General features: G+C 37.8%; 1 protein-coding gene and 1 non-coding gene across 10 annotated transcripts in view; one reads left to right on the plus strand and one right to left on the minus strand.

Annotated features, from left to right (window-relative positions):
- Positions 1–16684, plus strand: part of ANKHD1 (ankyrin repeat and KH domain containing 1) — a 120455-nt gene extending 103771 nt beyond the window's left edge. For 3 of the 9 annotated variants that reach the window (XM_026017458.2, XM_072749790.1, XM_072749791.1), the window contains 10 exons: positions 2041–2215; positions 3352–3808; positions 4276–4422; positions 7028–7177; positions 7551–9160; positions 12971–13147; positions 14158–14409; positions 14953–15128; positions 15770–15934; positions 16200–16684. In XM_026017458.2, coding sequence (XP_025873243.1) covers positions 2041–2215; positions 3352–3808; positions 4276–4422; positions 7028–7177; positions 7551–9160; positions 12971–13147; positions 14158–14409; positions 14953–15128; positions 15770–15934; positions 16200–16259 — 3369 coding nt within the window. In that variant the 3' untranslated portion in view covers positions 16260–16684. The remainder of the gene's footprint in view (positions 1–2040; positions 2216–3351; positions 3809–4275; positions 4423–7027; positions 7178–7550; positions 9161–12970; positions 13148–14157; positions 14410–14952; positions 15129–15769; positions 15935–16199) is intronic. The other 6 variants (XM_026017469.2, XM_072749786.1, XM_072749792.1 and 3 more) reach the window with 5 other exon arrangements.
- On the minus strand, positions 870–977 carry LOC112908431 (U6 spliceosomal RNA). Its single transcript, XR_003232927.1, has one exon. It is a non-coding gene; the product is annotated as a U6 spliceosomal RNA (small nuclear RNA).
- Positions 16685–17296: the final 612 nt, after the last annotated feature.

Genomic DNA, 17296 nt, shown 5'->3' on the forward strand with positions numbered 1-17296 from the left:
TTAAAAAAAAAATATATATATATATATATATATTTATTTATATAAGTTTTCAGAGTACCTGAGTGGCATAGTTAAGCATTGGACTTCAGTTGAGGTCGTGATCTTGGGATCCTGGTCCCAAGAGGAGCTTCCCGCTCACCAGGGAGTTTGTTTGTCTCTCTCCTTCTGCCTCTCCCCCTGTTTGTATTCTCCTGTCTTTTTCTCAAATAAATTCAATCTTAAAAAAATATATTTTTTCAAACACACAAACAATCCAGTGGCTTTTAGTATATTCAGAATTGTGCATTCATCACCACAATTTTAGAATATTTTCACATTCCTAAAAAGAAACCCTACACCCTTTAAGTATCACCCCCTTCAATCCCTGTATGCTTGGTTAACCATTAAACTATTCTTTATCTTTATGGATTTGCTTATTCTGGACATTTCATATAAATGGAATCATACAATGTTTGTTCCTCTGTGACTGGCTTCTTTTATTTCATGTTTTCAAGGTTCAACCATATTGTCACATGTATCAATACTTAATTTCTTTTTATTGCTAAATAATATCCCATCCCACACACATATTTATTTGTCCATTCATTAGTTGATGGACATTCAGGTTGTTTCCTCCTTATAGGTATACAATAAGTATACAAGTTTTTCTTTTTTTTTTTTTAAATATGGAATGAATTCTTTTTTTTTTTTTTAAGATTTTATTTATTTATTCATAGAGACAGAGAAAGAGAGAGAGAGGCAGAGACACAGGCAGAGGGAGAAGCAGGCTCCATGCAGAGAGCCTGACATGGGACTCGATCCAGGATCGATCAGGATCACGCCCTGGGCTGCAGGCAGTGCTAAACCGCTGTGCCACCGGGGCTGCCCGGAATGAATTTTTTTAAATATGAATTTGCATGTTATCCTTGTTCAGGGGTCATGCTAATCTTCTGTGTATTGTTAGAGGTTTTTAGTATATAAAAGCAAGCACAGTATACAAATTTTGTATACAAGTTTGCTATGTATACTAAGTGATCATAGTATACAAGTTTTTGAACATATTTTCATTTCACTTTTCTATCTATCATATATAGATATATATGAAGGGAATTGCTAGATCACATGGTAATTCTATGTTTAACCATTTGAGGAACTGCCAGATTATTTTCCAAAGCAGCTGCATTATTTTTTGTTCCTACCAGCAGGGTTTGTAGGTTTTAATTTTTCCACATCCTCACCAATATTTGCTATTATCTGTCTTTTTTTTTTTTTTTTTAGATTTTATTTATTTATTCATGAGAGACACACAGAGAGAGAGAGAGAGAGAGGCAGAGACACAGGCAAGAGGGAGAAGCAGGCTCCATGCAGGGCCTCCAGGATCAGGCCCTGGGCTGAAGCTGGCACTAAACCGTTGAGCCACCCGGGTTGCCCTATTATCTATTTTATTTTATCCATCTAGTGGATATCGTGTGGTTATCTTATGATTTTGATTTGCTTTTCTTTGATGTCTAGTAGTTATTGAGCATATGTCTTCATATGTTTTGACTATTCATATATATACATATATGTATATATAATACATAATTTTTCATAGATATATATCTATAATGTCTATATATAATTTTTATATATAATACATAATTTTTCATAGATATATATCTATAATATATATATAATTTTTCATAGATATATATATATATATAGTCTTCGAAAAAAATGCCTGTTCAGGTGCTTTGTATATTTTTTAATTGAGTTATTTGTCTTTTCATTATTGAGTCATGAGATTTCTTTATAGATTCTTGATCCAAATCCCTTACCAGATGTATGATTTGCAAAAAATTTTTCCCATTTCATGCATTCTTTTTACTTTGTTGATGGTTCCATTGAAGTACAAGAATTTAATTTTGATGATGTCCAGTTTATCTTTTTTGTGTGTGTGCTTTTTAAGTATGTTTTGAGACTGATATCCATGGGAATCCCCATCTATCAAAATAAAAATATTCATTCTTTATTTTAAATGATTGCATTATTGGTAAAATGTTATACCTACTTAATTTGCAGTCAAGAGAGGAGAGCAGAAAACAGGCTCTTGCAGCTAAAAGAGAAAAAAGGAAAGAAAAGAGAAAAAAGAAAAAAGAGGAACAGAAAAGGAAGCAGGAAGAAGATGAGGAAAACAAACCTAAGGAGAATTCAGAACTACCAGAGGATGAAGATGAAGAAGAGAATGATGAAGATGGTAAGAATGACCCTTCCAAATTAGGATAAAATTCTGTTTATCAACTTCATTTTGAGTACTTTTTATTCTAATTCTAGTTAGATATCCAGTACTTTAATCTGAAATTGATAGTTGGCTTTTATAGTAAATATTTCTGAATATTTTACATTGTGAAGTGATCCAGAGAAACAAAAAGGGGAAGGCAAGCATGTAATTTGAAGTTCAGTTGTAAGTTCTGTCAAACGTCATGTATGTCTTGAATGTGATACAGTAAAGAGATTTGCCAACTTCTCTTCAGGTTCTACCCTACCCTTTCCTCCTTCATTTGGAATCTAGAGAGAGGTCCAGTTCCTCAATGAATTTTGAGCTAAGGTTTGGGCTTAAAGCTATACAGGGCTAGAGTTCATTATTCTCAGAGTTGTTTTGTGCATTTTAGCAGTGCTCGTAGTAGACAAGTAATTGTTCTAAGTTTTTATTAAAATTCAAGTTCATGAACATAGTGTAATACTAGTTTCAAATGTACAATTTAGGTGACTCAGTACTTCTGTGCAACATCTGGTGCTCATCACGAGTGTACTCCTTAATCCCCATCACCTGTTTCACCCATACTCCACCCACCTCCCCTCTGGTAACCATCAGTTTTGTTCTCTACAGTTAAGAGTGTTTCTTAGTAGGTCTCTCCTCTTTTTTTTCCCATTGCTCCTTTGTTTTGTTTCCTAAATTCCACATATGAATGAAATCATATAGTATTTGTATTTCTCTGACAGACTTATTGTGCGTAGCATAATACTCCCCACCTACCAATTCAAAGGGATACATGCAACCCCAAAGTTTATATCAGCATTATTGACAATAACCCAACTATGAAAATTTTCCTGAATTTAAGCTGTATTGTGATTTTTGGTTAGTTCATGCGACTAGCATCTCAGATTTTAAGAATGTTATGGTATGAATGTTTCATATCAAGTTAGACATTAAAATAGTATATAGTACCTGTGTTCTAACAATGAAGATTTCTTTATTTACTAATGAATACTGGTGAAAGGAAAAGATGATTTAAGGGACTGAATTATTGTGAATTAATATGTATATCTTGTCACAGTTTGTTTTGAGATCTGTGGCTATGAGTGTGATTTTTATCCTTTTGATAATTTCAGTGGAGCAAGAAGTTCCCATAGAACCTCCTAGTGCAACGACCACGACCACAATTGGAATCTCTGCAACATCTGCAACATTCACAAATGTGTTTGGGAAAAAAAGGGCCAACGTGGTGACAACCCCCAGCACCAATCGGAAAAATAAGAAGAACAAAACAAAGGAGACCCCTCCCACTGCTCATTTAATATTACCAGAACAACATATATCCTTAGCACAGCAAAAAGCTGATAAAAATAAAATAAATGGAGAACCCAGAGGTGGTGGTACAGGTGGAAATAGTGACTCTGATAACTTGGACAACACAGACTGCAACAGTGAGAGTAGCAGTGGTGGTAAAAGCCAAGAGTTAAATTGCACTATGGATGTGAATTCCTCTAGTGATAGGAGATACACCTCACTGCTACTCCATTCCCAAGAAGAGAAGACAAGTACTGCCACTTCCAAAACTCAGACACGGTAAATTTTTCTGATTTGTTAACTCTACATCCACCTTTCCTTTTTCATGGCCCACTCAAGAATCTGAAGTACATTTTTTAGCACAAGTTGTATTAAACAATTTAGATCTACCACATTATCTGTCTTCAGTATTCAAAACTGAAATTCACTACTGTCCTAATCACATGCAACTTATGAAGTGAGATTATTAGAGATTTTTATGATTCAGTTTTGAAGTTGAAAATACTAGCATATATTGATTTTATTTTCACTATGTCATTTTTACTGATTGTAGTGCAACTTCTGGCTTCTGAGTCTGCTTTAATACTGAAGTAGATGATCAACTCTTTGCTCTGTTTTTTCTGCTTTTCTAAACTGATGTGCCAAATTTTAATTCAAATATTTCAGCATAACTTTGTCTATAAATGGTCTCTTGAGGTTCAGTCTTATAATTTGTTTTACTGGACTTGATAATTCTTTCTTCTCAGACTTGAAGGTGAAACAAGTACTAATTCCTTATCAACAAGCTGTAAGTCAGTGCCATTGCCATTAAGTTCTCCAAACATAAAACTCAATCTGACTAGCCCCAAAAGGGGACAGAAAAGAGAAGAAGGATGGAAAGAAGTTGTAAGAAGGTAAGTAGAATTAGTCTTATCTTTTTAACTGGCAGAGACCATGCATAGGTTTTTTTTTAAAGAGGTAGTTACCCAATTACTTAATAATAATTTGAATGTGTTTAATTGGCTAAAGTAAAATGAGAAGCCATATGTAAATTTTGTGTACATATTTTATATGACACAACAAATGTTGGCTTTACAATAACAAAATGTATTTATAGACATTTCCAGATGTTTCCGGACATTTCCAGACAAAACATACAAAATGCTCACAAGCTTCTTGTAAAGATTCTATACTTGACAGCAAAGTCACAATGTTATTTGTGAGGACTATGATGTATATTTAATAAAAACAGTCAAGTTTGTCCATATACATTGTTTAAATAAAGTTAGACTGGTTTTTTTAAAGATTTTTTATTTATTTGAGAGAGAGAGTACAAGCAGGGGGAGTGGCAGAGGGAGAGAGAGAAGTAGACTCCTCACTGAGCAGGGAGCCTGACACAGGGCTCAATCCCAGGACCCTGGGATCCTGGGACCATGACCTGAGCTGAAGGCAGATATTAAACCGACTGAGCCACCCAGGGGCCCCTAAGTAAAGTTAGACTTTGCTGGAGAGTGTGTTCTAAAGAACTGGTTAGCTACTATTAACCAATAGAGTTGCTATTCACCATAACAAGGGGGAAAGGAGCCCATAATATTAAAACTATCTTCACCCTCAAAAAAGAATTACAATGCTTTATACTTAAATCATGAGGAAGGAGATGAATAAAAACAGACAGGCCACTGCTTTAAAATGTTTTGTACAGTCCAGATGATAATTTTAGCCTCTGTTCACACTTTACAACAAGGAAGATTTGCTAATGGCATTAAATCACCAAAGGAGGGATGCCTGGGTGGCTCAGCAGTTTAGCGCCTGCCTTCAGCCCAGGGTGTGATCCTGGAGTCCTGGTGGGATTGAGTCCCACATCAGGTTCCCTGTATGGAGCCTGCTTCTCCCTCTGCCTGTGTCTCTGCCTCTCTCTCTTTCTCTCTCTCTCTCTGTCTCCCTCTCTCTCGCTCTCTTTTTCTCTCTCCCTGTATCTCTCATGAATAAATAAATAAAGAAATAATCTTTTAAAAAAATAAATAAATAACCAAAGGACTGAGATATCTGGGTTTTTATTCTGTACTGTTCCTAAAGATTGTGTCCATTAAATGCAAACAAAAAGAAATCTTGACAGAATAGAAGAGATGCACCCTTGAGAAGTAGTTACCCAATTACTTAATAATTTGAATGTGGTTAGTTGGCTAAAGTAAAATGAGAAGCCATATGTAAATTTTGTATACATATTTTATATGACACAACAAATGTTGGCTTTACAATAACAAAATATATTTACAGACATTTCCAGATTGATTTAAGTATTACTCATGGCATATAGCCTAGTCCATGCTCTACTTTTCAAAGTATCTGAATATATCCTTCCCAGCATTAAGGTGTGGTAAATTTTAATCATGAAAAGTACCTCAAGGGCTGCCATTGTTATTCTTTTGGATGGAATAATTCAGGTTTTTGCAGTTCCCTCCTTGCAAAGGGAAATCCTGGGGCCCAGCACTGAGGACTTGAAAATAATGGGAAAATAACTCTCATCTGGTTCTGCTTTAATGCTTAAGAACTGCTTCTACCAGCAAACATTGGGTTTCGTTGATAGTCCTTAGGGGCAGGAGGCCATCTTATCAGATCCCAAGTTCAGCCTCTGGTCTTCTCTCCACCTCTGCTCAGCTCACATATGAGTGGAAGTCTCGCATTCCACCTGTGACTTGCTTTTTATGTAGTTCAAATCTGAGGCTTTTTTTTTTTTATTGCTAAGTATAAATTATTGACATTGATAAGCTAGCCTCTAGTATTTGGTATGAAGTTTAACAGTATGTTATACATCATTTAAACTTTGGAAGAGTGCGTCCATATGGTTGTTGCAGCTTAGTTGACGTGATGTTTGGAGCAGATTTAAATGCTTAGATCACAAGTTATTTAAAATACAGTTTTGTGGGGCATCTGGGTGGCTCATTGGTTGAGCATCTGCCTTTGGTTCAGGTCATGATCCCAGGGTCCTAGGATTGAGTCCCACATCAGGCTCCCCACAGGGAGCTTGCTTCTCCCTCTGCCTATGTCTGTGCCTATCTCTGTGTCTCTCATGAATAAATAGATAAAATCTTTAAAAATAAATTAATTAAAATATATAACATACGATTTTGTTATGGGGTGCCTGGGTGGCTCAGTCAGTTAAGCATCTGCCTTCAGCTCAGGTCATGGCCCTGGGGTCCTGAGATCAAGCCCCACATCAGGCTTCCTGCTCAGCAGAGAGCCTGTTTCTCCCTCTCCCTCTGCTGCTCCCCCTGCTTGTGTTCTGTGTGTGTGTATCAAATAAATAAAATCTTTTTTAAAAAACATTTTTGTTTTAAATGACAAGTAATTTTTACTTTCACTAAATTAAATTCAATATAAGAGGTCAATTGTAATACTTTCCCCTTTAATGTTTGAGAAATACTATTCTACAGGTGTCCATGAACATAGTCACTGAGACATCTTTTTAAATAAAGACAATTTGCTTTTATGAGCTCATGTGTAGTATTCAATTTCTAGGTCAAAGAAATTGTCTGTTCCAGCTTCTGTAGTTTCCAGGATAATGGGAAGAGGAGGCTGCAACATCACTGCAATACAAGATGTTACAGGCGCCCATATTGATGTGGATAAACAAAAAGATAAGAATGGTGAAAGAATGATCACAATAAGGTAATTGTGAAAAATGTATATTACTTGTTCTGTATGGAAATTAAATATTTTTAGAAGCAAACTTTTGTTAGGATATGGTACAATCAAGAATTTTATTCTAGGGCAGCCCCTGTGGCACAGTGGTTTAGAGCCGCCTGCAGCCTGGGGTGTGATCCTGGAGACCAGGGATTGAGTCCCACGTCGGGCTCCCTGCATGGAGCTTGCTTCTCTCTCTGCCTCTCTCTCTCTCTCTCTCTCTCTGTCTCTATGAATAAATAAATAAAATTAAAAAAAAGAATTTTATTCTATGGTTAAGATTACCTGGTTTTTTTGTTTTGTTTCGGTTTGATTTTTTATGTCTTTGATCTTGTTTTGTTTTTTGTTTTCTCCCCAGGGGTGGTACAGAATCAACAAGATACGCAGTTCAGCTTATCAATGCACTTATTCAAGATCCTGCTAAGGAACTGGAAGACTTGATTCCTAAAAATCATATCAGAACACCTGCCAGCACCAAATCTATCCATGCAAACTTCTCATCTGGAGTAGGCACCACAGCAGCTTCCAGTAAAAATGCATTTCCTTTGGGTGCTCCAACTCTTGTAACCTCACAGGCGACAACATTATCTACGTTCCAGCCAACTAATAAACTTACCAAGAATGTTCCAGCAAATGTACGTTCTTCTTTCCCAGTTTCTCTACCCTTGGCTTACCCCCACCCTCATTTTGCCCTGCTGGCTGCTCAAACTATGCAACAGATTCGGCATCCTCGCTTACCCATGGCCCAGTTTGGAGGAACCTTTTCACCCTCTCCTAACACTTGGGGGCCATTCCCAGTGAGACCTGTGAATCCTGGCAACACCAATAGCTCTCCAAAGCATAATAACGCAGGCCGTCTACCTAACCAGAACGGGACTGTCTTACCCTCAGAGTCTGCTGGGCTAGCTACCGCCAGTTGTCCTATCACTGTCTCTTCAGTAGTTGCTGCCAGTCAGCAGCTGTGTGTGACTAATACCCGGACTCCTTCATCAGTCAGAAAGCAGTTGTTTGCCTGTGTACCTAAGACGAGTCCTCCAGCAACAGTGATTTCTTCTGTGACAAGCACTTGTAGTTCCTTGCCTTCTGTTTCCTCTGCACCTGTCACTAGCGGGCAAGTTCCCACCACATTTCTGCCCGCAAGTACTCCTCAAGCCCAGCTTTCTTCACAGAAGATGGAGTCTTTCTCTGCCATGCCACCCCCCAAAGAGAAAGTATCCACACAGGATCAGGCCATGGCACACCTGTGCACCCCATCTTCCACTGCCAATAGTTGCAGTAGCTCTGCCAACAACACCCCAGGAGCTCCAGAAACTCACCCATCCAGTAGTCCTGCTCCTCCCTCCAGTAACACACAGGAGGAGGTACCGCCATCCAGTGTATCTGATTTAAGTCCCATGTCGATGCCTTTTGCATCTAACTCAGAACCAGCTCCATTGACTTTGGCATCACCCAGATTGGTTGCTGCTGATAATCAGGACACCAGTAATTTACCTCAATTAGCTGTACCAGCACCTCGAGTTTCTCATCGAATGCAGCCCAGAGGTTCTTTTTATTCAGTGGTACCAAATGCAACTATCCATCAGGATCCCCAGTCTATTTTTGTCACAAATCCAGTTCCTTTAACACCACCTCAAGGCCCACCAGCTGCAGTGCAGCTTTCTTCAGCCATGAACATTATGAATGGTTCTCAGATGCACATTAACCCAGCAAATAAATCTTTGCCACCTACATTCGGCCCAGCCACGCTTTTCAATCACTTCAGTAGTCTTTTTGATAGCAGTCAGGTGCCAGCTAACCAGGGTTGGGGAGATGGTCCACTGTCCTCACGAGTTGCTGCAGATGCCTCTTTCACTGTTCAGTCAGCGTTCCTGGGTAACTCTGTACTTGGACACTTGGAAAATGTGCACCCAGACAACTCCAAGGCACCTGGCTTCAGACCTTCCCAGCGAGTTTCTACTAGTCCAGTGGGTAAGTTATAAATATTACTGCAGCTCAGTATGGGGTTCTACCAGCATAACTGATTCCTCCAAGATAACAAAGCAGCTATTTTGTACTTAAATACACCCAGGTGGCCCTATAGACATTTTTTAAATCATAGCAAGGGTTTGCATTTCTCAGATTTAAAAAGTTTGTGTTGCAAAGGTACCAGCCCCTAATCTACATTATTCTTTGTTATCAGTCTTGGGTCTTCAAACTGAATATTAAGTGATGTTTCATATTTCATAGTATTCTTTATTATTTACATTAGATAGAGATGATTGAAGAGATCCAGTCATTTGTGGGTTCTTACTGTAAAAAGACAAATTTAGATTCATTATTTTGGTTTCTCAAAATTACAGATTAGCTGCTGAGGCATTATAAGGAAGATAAAGATAGATAGGAGTCTAGTGTTGCCTTGAAGATAAGTAAAAAACCAGAGTCTGTTTTCCAGAATCTAGGAGCCAGATTTCACAGTGTTTTGCACTATTCTGAAAAGCAAATTAGAAATCACAGCTGAGGGATACCTGGGTGGTTTAACGTTTGAGCACCTGCCTTTGGCTCAGAGCATGATCCTGGAGTCCCGGGATTGAGTCCCACATCGGGCTCCCTGCATGGAACCTGCTTCTCCCTCTGCCTAAGTCTCTGCCTCTCTCTCTCTCTCTCTCTCTCTCTCTCATGAATAAATAAATAAAATCTTAAAAAAAAAAAAAAAGGGGATCCCTGGGTGGCGCAGCGGTTTGGCGCCTGCCTTTGGCCCAGGGCGCGATCCTGGAGACCCGGGATCGAATCCCACATCAGGCTCCCAGTGCATGGAGCCTGCTTCTGTCTCTGCCTCTCTCTCTCTCTCTCTCTCTCTCTCTGTATGGCTATCATAAATAAATAAAAAAAAAAAAAAAAAAAAAAAGAAGTCGTAGCTGACATGGAATGGGGGTAAGTAGCTCTAGCCAAGGGCACCTGGGTGGCTCAGTGATTGAGTGTCTGCCTTTGGCTCAGGTCGTGATCCCGGAGTCTGGGTTTCGAGTCCCACATCGGGCTCCCCACAGGGAGTCTGCCTCTCCCTTGTGCCTAGGTCTCTGTGTGTCTCTCATGAATAAATAAAATATTTTTAAAAAAGAAGCAGCAGCAGCTTGGGACACCTGGGTAGCTCAGTGTGAACATCTGCCTTCAGCTCAGGGCGTGATCCTGGGTTCCAGGATCCAGCTTCTCCCTCTGCCTTTGTCTCTGCCTCTCTCTCTTTCTCTAATGAATAAAAATAAAATCTTATAAAAGAAGAAGAAGAAGAAAAAGAAGAAGAAGAAGAAGAAGAAGAAGAAGAAGAAGAAGAAGAAGCAGCTCTGTGGCCACTTAGCAGTTTTCTTTCAGTTAGAAAAATGTATTTTATAGCCCATCCTTCCTTTTTGCTAATCATAAACTGATCTGTGGTGTTGAAAATTTGGGAGTTTATGGATATAGTATAATTTTATCCATAAACTAACTTAACTTCCAGATATTTTTTAATTTACTTGTCTTTTAGGAAAACATAACTGTTATATAATCTTTCAAGTAGATATATAAGGTTACATAAGATCATCTATAGTCCAAAATATTCTCTTGGATTTCTTTCTTCCATTTCCTTTCTTTATTTTTTTCTGTAAATCAGTATCTATTTTAACTTTTCATTTTGGGGAAACTGCAATAGAGGTTTTCAAAGGCCACAGGGTGAAAGAACTCATTGCCAGTGCTCGGGCAATCCATGTAGAAAACATTAATCTTTGAACTGACTGGCACTAACGTGTGAATTCCAAGTGCCTTAGCCCAAGTTTGACTTCAGGTCTCTCATATTCCAGTGTTTGAGCTTTTTGCACTCTAATACTGTATCCCAGAAGATGTAAAGATTATTAATTTTTAGACAAAAGAAAAAGGAGAGAAGAAATTATCCATCTAGTTTGGTAGAGAACAAGGTTTGGGGATCTTAATTACTCACATCTATATAGCCTCAATTATTTACTGTTAATTAAAAATAATCACTTTTTGAAAGCAAGCATTAAGCCTGGACCTTCCCTCTGGGGTCCAGGATTGGTAAGCCTGGACTTTTATCTTAACTGCCTATCTAGTTTCTTTTGTTGATCCTTGTTTTTCATAATTTGTCATAGATATAGTTTATTCTTCTGGTTGACAGGTAAGAATTAGTAATACTGAAGACAATAGAGAAGGATGTCGAGAAATTGGAAACCTCAAATGCTGCCAGTGGAAATTCAAAGTCATACAGCAACTTGAGAAAAATAGTTCTTGGCATTTCTTCAAAAAGTTACATGTAGTTACCATATGACCCAGTAATTCCACTCTTAGGTGAAAGAGAAACATGTCTACACAAAAAACTGGTATTCAGATATTCATGGCAGCATAATAACCCAAAAGTGGAAACAACTCACCGTCCCTCAATTGATAAATACCAAAATAAAATGTGTGTTGATATAATGGGATTACTATTCAGCAGTGATAAGGAAAGAAGTACAGATGCATGCTACAGCATGGATGAACCTTGAAAACATTATGCTAAGTGAAGGGAGCCAGTTGCAGAAAGATCACATACTATATAATTCCATTTATATGAAATTTCCAGGACAGACCAATTGATAGAGACTGTATATTATTGGTTGTTTGGAGAATGAGAAGTTACAGGTAATAGGTACAGAGTTTCTTTTAGGGAAGACAAAAATGTTCTAAATTTTTTTTTTAAGATTGTATTTATTCATGAGAGACGCAGAGGGAGAAGCAGGCTCCATTCATGAAGCCTGAAGGACTCCATCCCGGGACCCCAGGATCACACCCTGGGCCGAAGGCAGGTGCTCAACCGCTGAGCCACCCAGGCATCCCAAAAAATGTTCTAAAACTGATTGTGGTGATGGTTGTACAACTCTGTAAATATACTAAAAGCCTTTGAATTACGTACTTTAAATGGATGAAGACCTGCTTGAGAGAAGTTTTTTATGTTGATATTAACTATTTTTTCCTGAAATGAGCACCTATAATCCTTTTCTAGGCACCTGTCCCCTTTCTCTCATACACTTTCCAAAGAAAGCAATGGCATTTGAGAAGACTGCTAAATTCAGATTTACACATTGGTTTTTCTTTTATCAGATGGAATACTGAAATTATCTTTAATAGTATGCTCTTCCTCATTAGGAAAGAAACATTGGTAGATTATATTATTCATCTTCCAAAAGGGAAAGCAGAAATTATTGATGGGTACCACTTAGTCATAACATGCTTTCATTTCATGTCCCCTCCAATGAAAGCTTTGAGATTTTTCCAGAACATTATTCCAGGTGACTGCCATTCTTAAACATTGGGCTCACTCTTCTAATCTATGCCGTTTGGTGAAGATTCTTCTGGACTGCAAGAAAAAAATGGGTTTGGGCCATAATCCAGTGCCACATAAGTGGATTATTTTTGCTGTGAGCTACAAAAATAAAATGCACACTTTCTTCTTTTTTAAAAAGGAATTAAGTATACTTTGGACTTTTAGTTTAGCTTTAGTTTTAAGCTTTTTTTTTTTTTTAATTTTTATTTATTATAGTCACAGAGAGAGAGAGAGAGAGGCAGAGACACAGGCAGAGGGAGAAGCAGGCTCCATGCACCGGGAGCCCGATGTGGGATTCGATCCCGGGTCTCCAGGATCACGCCCTGGGCCAAAGGCAAGCGCCAAACCACTGCGCCACTCAGGGATCCCTTAGCTTTAAGCTTTTAGTTAGCTTTTAGTTTAGTTTTAGCTTTAAACCTTGGCTAATTGGATGTCTTGGACCTGTTTTCTTGCAGGCTTACCATCCATTGACCCATCAGGCAACTCCCCATCTTCCTCTTCAGCTACTCTGACAAGTTTTTCCGGCATACCTGGAACACGGGTTTTCCTGCAAGGGCCAGCTCCTGTTGGGACTCCAAGTTTCAACAGACAACATTTTTCCCCCCATCCTTGGACAAGCGCCTCAAACTCATGTAGGAATCCTGAAGGAACTCTTCCCAAAGAATCTTGAATAAATTATGAAACTATTTGTTTCAGGGAATACTACATAGTAACTTTAGTAAGCTAAAGTTTAGTAAACTAGAGTAACTGGTATGATGGCTTGCAGATACCAAAGGTTTGTATTGCAGTCCTGTCAAAAATTGTCAGTCATTTGTAGAAAACTTGAGAAGGAACAAGACATCCTTCCAAGCCAGAAATGTTTACTCTGAGTTGAATGAAGAAAAGAGGTACTACATGTAGTTTTATAAAAGGACACTTTGTGGGGAGAATTGCAAAATAATTTGTTTAATCTGAAAAGAAGCAGATTTATGTATCTAGTCAGTTTGGTATGATTCTTAGTTTATCTTTACATTTTAGGAAACCATATTATTGCCACTTGTAAGTGAAAATATGCCTTTGTTCTTCATTATTTCAATATTTAGAACAGATGAAGTTCTCCCAGTACTTATACAAGATTTGATTTTTTAAAATGAGCGTCATGAAGCAGGCAAGGAGTATTGGCCCTTTTGACAAGGAAAACTACCAACATTACCTGAAAATCCCATTAAGAAACAAAGCCATGAGTTGAACCCAAGATATTTGCTAACATTTAACTTTTTATCCTTATGGAGAAAAAGGACTGTAGAAAGAGAATAGCTAAATGTAGAGGACCACCAGCTCTTCCAAACAATATGCTGGTTACTGTACAAACATTGCCACATTTAAGTTAATTTAAAATTTTAAATTAATATGGCCTTCCTTTCTAGCTTTATTCAGCAATCTGGAAAAAATTTTTTAGACTATTTGTTTATACTTTGTATGTGCAGAAGTAATATAGGATAATATTCATAGAACTTACATATTTTCATTTGAATGATCTTTTAAAATGAAATTTTTTTTTACAGAACCTGTGTTGTGGAATAGATGTTTCCAACAAGGTTTCTCATATTCTTATAATTAGTTTTTAATGTAATAAAACAATAGACAAATATTTTGCCACCAGGTGACTCTCCTATTCCATCTGTTTCTTCGGGATCATCTTCACCTCTTTCAGCCACCTCTGCCCCACCAACACTGGGCCAACCAAAAGGAGGCAGTGCCAGTCAGGATCGAAAGATACCTCCCCCCATTGGAACAGAGAGGTTAGCCCGGATTCGACAAGGAGGGTCTGTCGCACAAGCCCCTGTGGGGACCAGTTTTGTCGCTCCCGTTGGACACAGTGGAATCTGGTCATTTGGTGTCAACGCTATGTCAGGTATAGTTACCTTGTCCTATGTCTAGAGGGATAGATATCTCAAGTAAGTTGTGGGATTTTGCCATTAAAACATAGTTCCTTAAAACAAAATAGCTTAGTTCCTACACTTAGCAGTCGGTAGGAGTGTTTATACCTTTGAAGAATCCAAACCAGTCTCAGAGATTGGAATATTAATTTGGTTTATACATAATAATATATATAATATGTATAATAATAATAAATATAGATTAGAAGTAAAAGATTCAAAGTGTACTTCCTTTCCCTTTTAAGCTTTCCAGTGTAGAATAGGATAATCATTAATGTTCCTTCAGAGAGCACTTGGTCTTTTGAAAAAGACGAGGTAGAGTATTTGGGGTATTCAAAGGACTTCCCCCAGTTTTCCAGGAACTGGTTCTTTTGGTTTGCAGAGATTGTCATGAACAGGCACTGAGCTCTTCCAAGGAATGAGTTTGTTAAAATTTAGTATGAAAAAAGTTCAAGTAGTAATATATTGTCATTTTACCCAAATAAATATCAAACCTTGTCCTCAATTCTTCTTTCCAGAAGGCTTATCAGGTTGGTCACAGTCTGTGATAGGGAACCATCCAATGCATCAACAATTATCAGACCCAAGCACATTCTCCCAGCATCAACCAATGGAGAGAGATGATTCTGGAATGGTAGCCCCCTCTAACATTTTTCATCAACCTATGGCAAGCAGTTTTCTGGATTTTTCTAAAGTGAGTCAACAAACATTGTAACTTGTTTAACACTTTGCCAGCCAGTGTTAAGGAATAGTTTGTATTGAAATAATTCTCCCTTTTGGTGTAACAAGTTTGTTTCCATGACTTGGCCAGATCTTTTAGTAGTTTCCCTTTTCTTCTTACTTAGCACAGGCTTATTGGTGAAACTAAAATATGGAAAAGTTGAAGGTATTATATGTGTTCATCAAAGTTGGGAAATTTCCTGATACTGGACTTCGTTAGGTTGTTTTTCTTCTTGTTGAAAAGTATTGCTGGGGCACCTGGGTGGCTCAGTGGTTGAGCATCTATCTGCCTTTGGCTCAGGATGTGATCCCAGGGTCCTGGGATCAAGTCCTGCATTGGGCTCCCTCACAGGGAACCTGCTTCTCCCTCTGCCTATGTCTCTGCCTCTCTCTGTGTGTCTCTCATGAATAAAAAAATAAAATCTTAAAAAAAAAAAAAAAAGTATTGCTTATGCAGGTAACCACTTTTGGTTTTTCACTACTGTATGATGCTATATTTTTAAAGACTCCTAAGGAGGTCTGTGGATGATGGGAAATTAGAGAGATCTAGGCTGGAATTATGGAATCATCATTTATAATCACTTCAGGATTAAACCTTTCTTTCTGCTGTCATAGGGTCTGCCAATTTCCATGTATGGAGGCACCATAATACCCTCTCATCCTCAGCTTGCTGATGTTCCAGGAGGACCTCTGTTTAATGGACTTCACAACCCAGATCCTGCTTGGAACCCTATGATAAAAGTTATTCAAAATTCAACTGAATGCACTGATGCCCAGCAGGTAAAATAGACTTAATGCTCTTTTATTTTGTCATGTTATTCTTTTAATTCTTTGGGTAATACAAAATCTAAATATCAAGTCATGACATCTGACCATCTTCATCTGAATTTTTTCAATATCAATATGATGCTACTAAACATTTTATCTCATGTATGTGTATTCTTCCTAGGCAGAAACAGTGAATTGCCATTGCATTTATATATTCAATTTGTAAATGTCTAAAGATTCCTAATTAGAAATTCCAATTTTTCCTCCCCCTTTTCAGATTTGGCCTGGCACGTGGGCTCCTCATATTGGAAACATGCATCTCAAATATGTCAACTAAATTAGAAGGTCTTACTCTTTAGCCTTGTTTGAGAAACCTATGACCTTGGAAGAACTCTGGGGATTTTTTTTTTTTTTTTAATGTGCCTAACTAAGCAATTTTCTCTGAGGCATTAGCAATGGAAATTTGATTGCCCGTTGTATAAGAACAAAGTGATTTCCTATCCACCTGATTATGTTCTCTGGTTAGTTTAGCCACTTTGAACTTAGTGCTTTTGGCTAAACATACTGAATGCTACTTGTATGCAGAAGAGAATTAGATGATTACATGTTTCAACCTTTTAGGGTGGTAAATACATGTACAATTGTTTACATACTTAAAAGGAAAAAGTTGAGTAAATTTCTTGTCATATAGTGGCTCTACTTAATGTAGCCTGTATTAATGTGAAATATTTACCAGAATATTCAATAAAAAGATGAACAGTGTTTAGAAGTGGGGTGTGATCCTTTCAGTGGTCATGCAGATATTACCCAATCCACAATCCTATTGAACCAAGTTGTTAATACTGTATTTCTAACAGGCATCTCACATTTTACACTTTGAAGATCATTTTTAGACTGCCTTGGAAAAGTGTTTTGTAGACTAGTTATCTACCAATTCTGTGTTAAAAATTCCTTATTGTTCTCTTCCATATCATTTCGTAAGTGGGAAAGTTTCAAGCCTCTGCAATTTGTCTTTTGTGACTTTAGCAGATAGGCCTCTGCTGGGGTTAGCTCCTTATGGATGATGAGTGTCAATAAGGACCAAAGGATTGCAATCAGATGACACTGAACAAATTTAGCAACACTCAAATCCTCAAACTTCAGGCTCTTTTTGTGCTTCCTGACTTGTATCTAAAGACTTACTTGGTTTTAGTGTTTTATGTTTTATTTGGGTTGGGACATAGCTGTGGGTGGGAGTGCCTCCTGTAATACTGTGGTATTGTTGATCACCGGAGTAATCTTTATAAATATGTGACTAATTCTGGGCTTAGTTCCACAGCCCCAACTATGAAGAGCCAGTATGTTTAACAAGCTAAACACAGGGACACTAGAATG

The sequence above is a fragment of the Vulpes vulpes genome, chromosome 2, assembly GCF_048418805.1.
Source record: "Vulpes vulpes isolate BD-2025 chromosome 2, VulVul3, whole genome shotgun sequence".
NCBI classification, from domain to species: Eukaryota; Metazoa; Chordata; class Mammalia; order Carnivora; family Canidae; genus Vulpes; species Vulpes vulpes.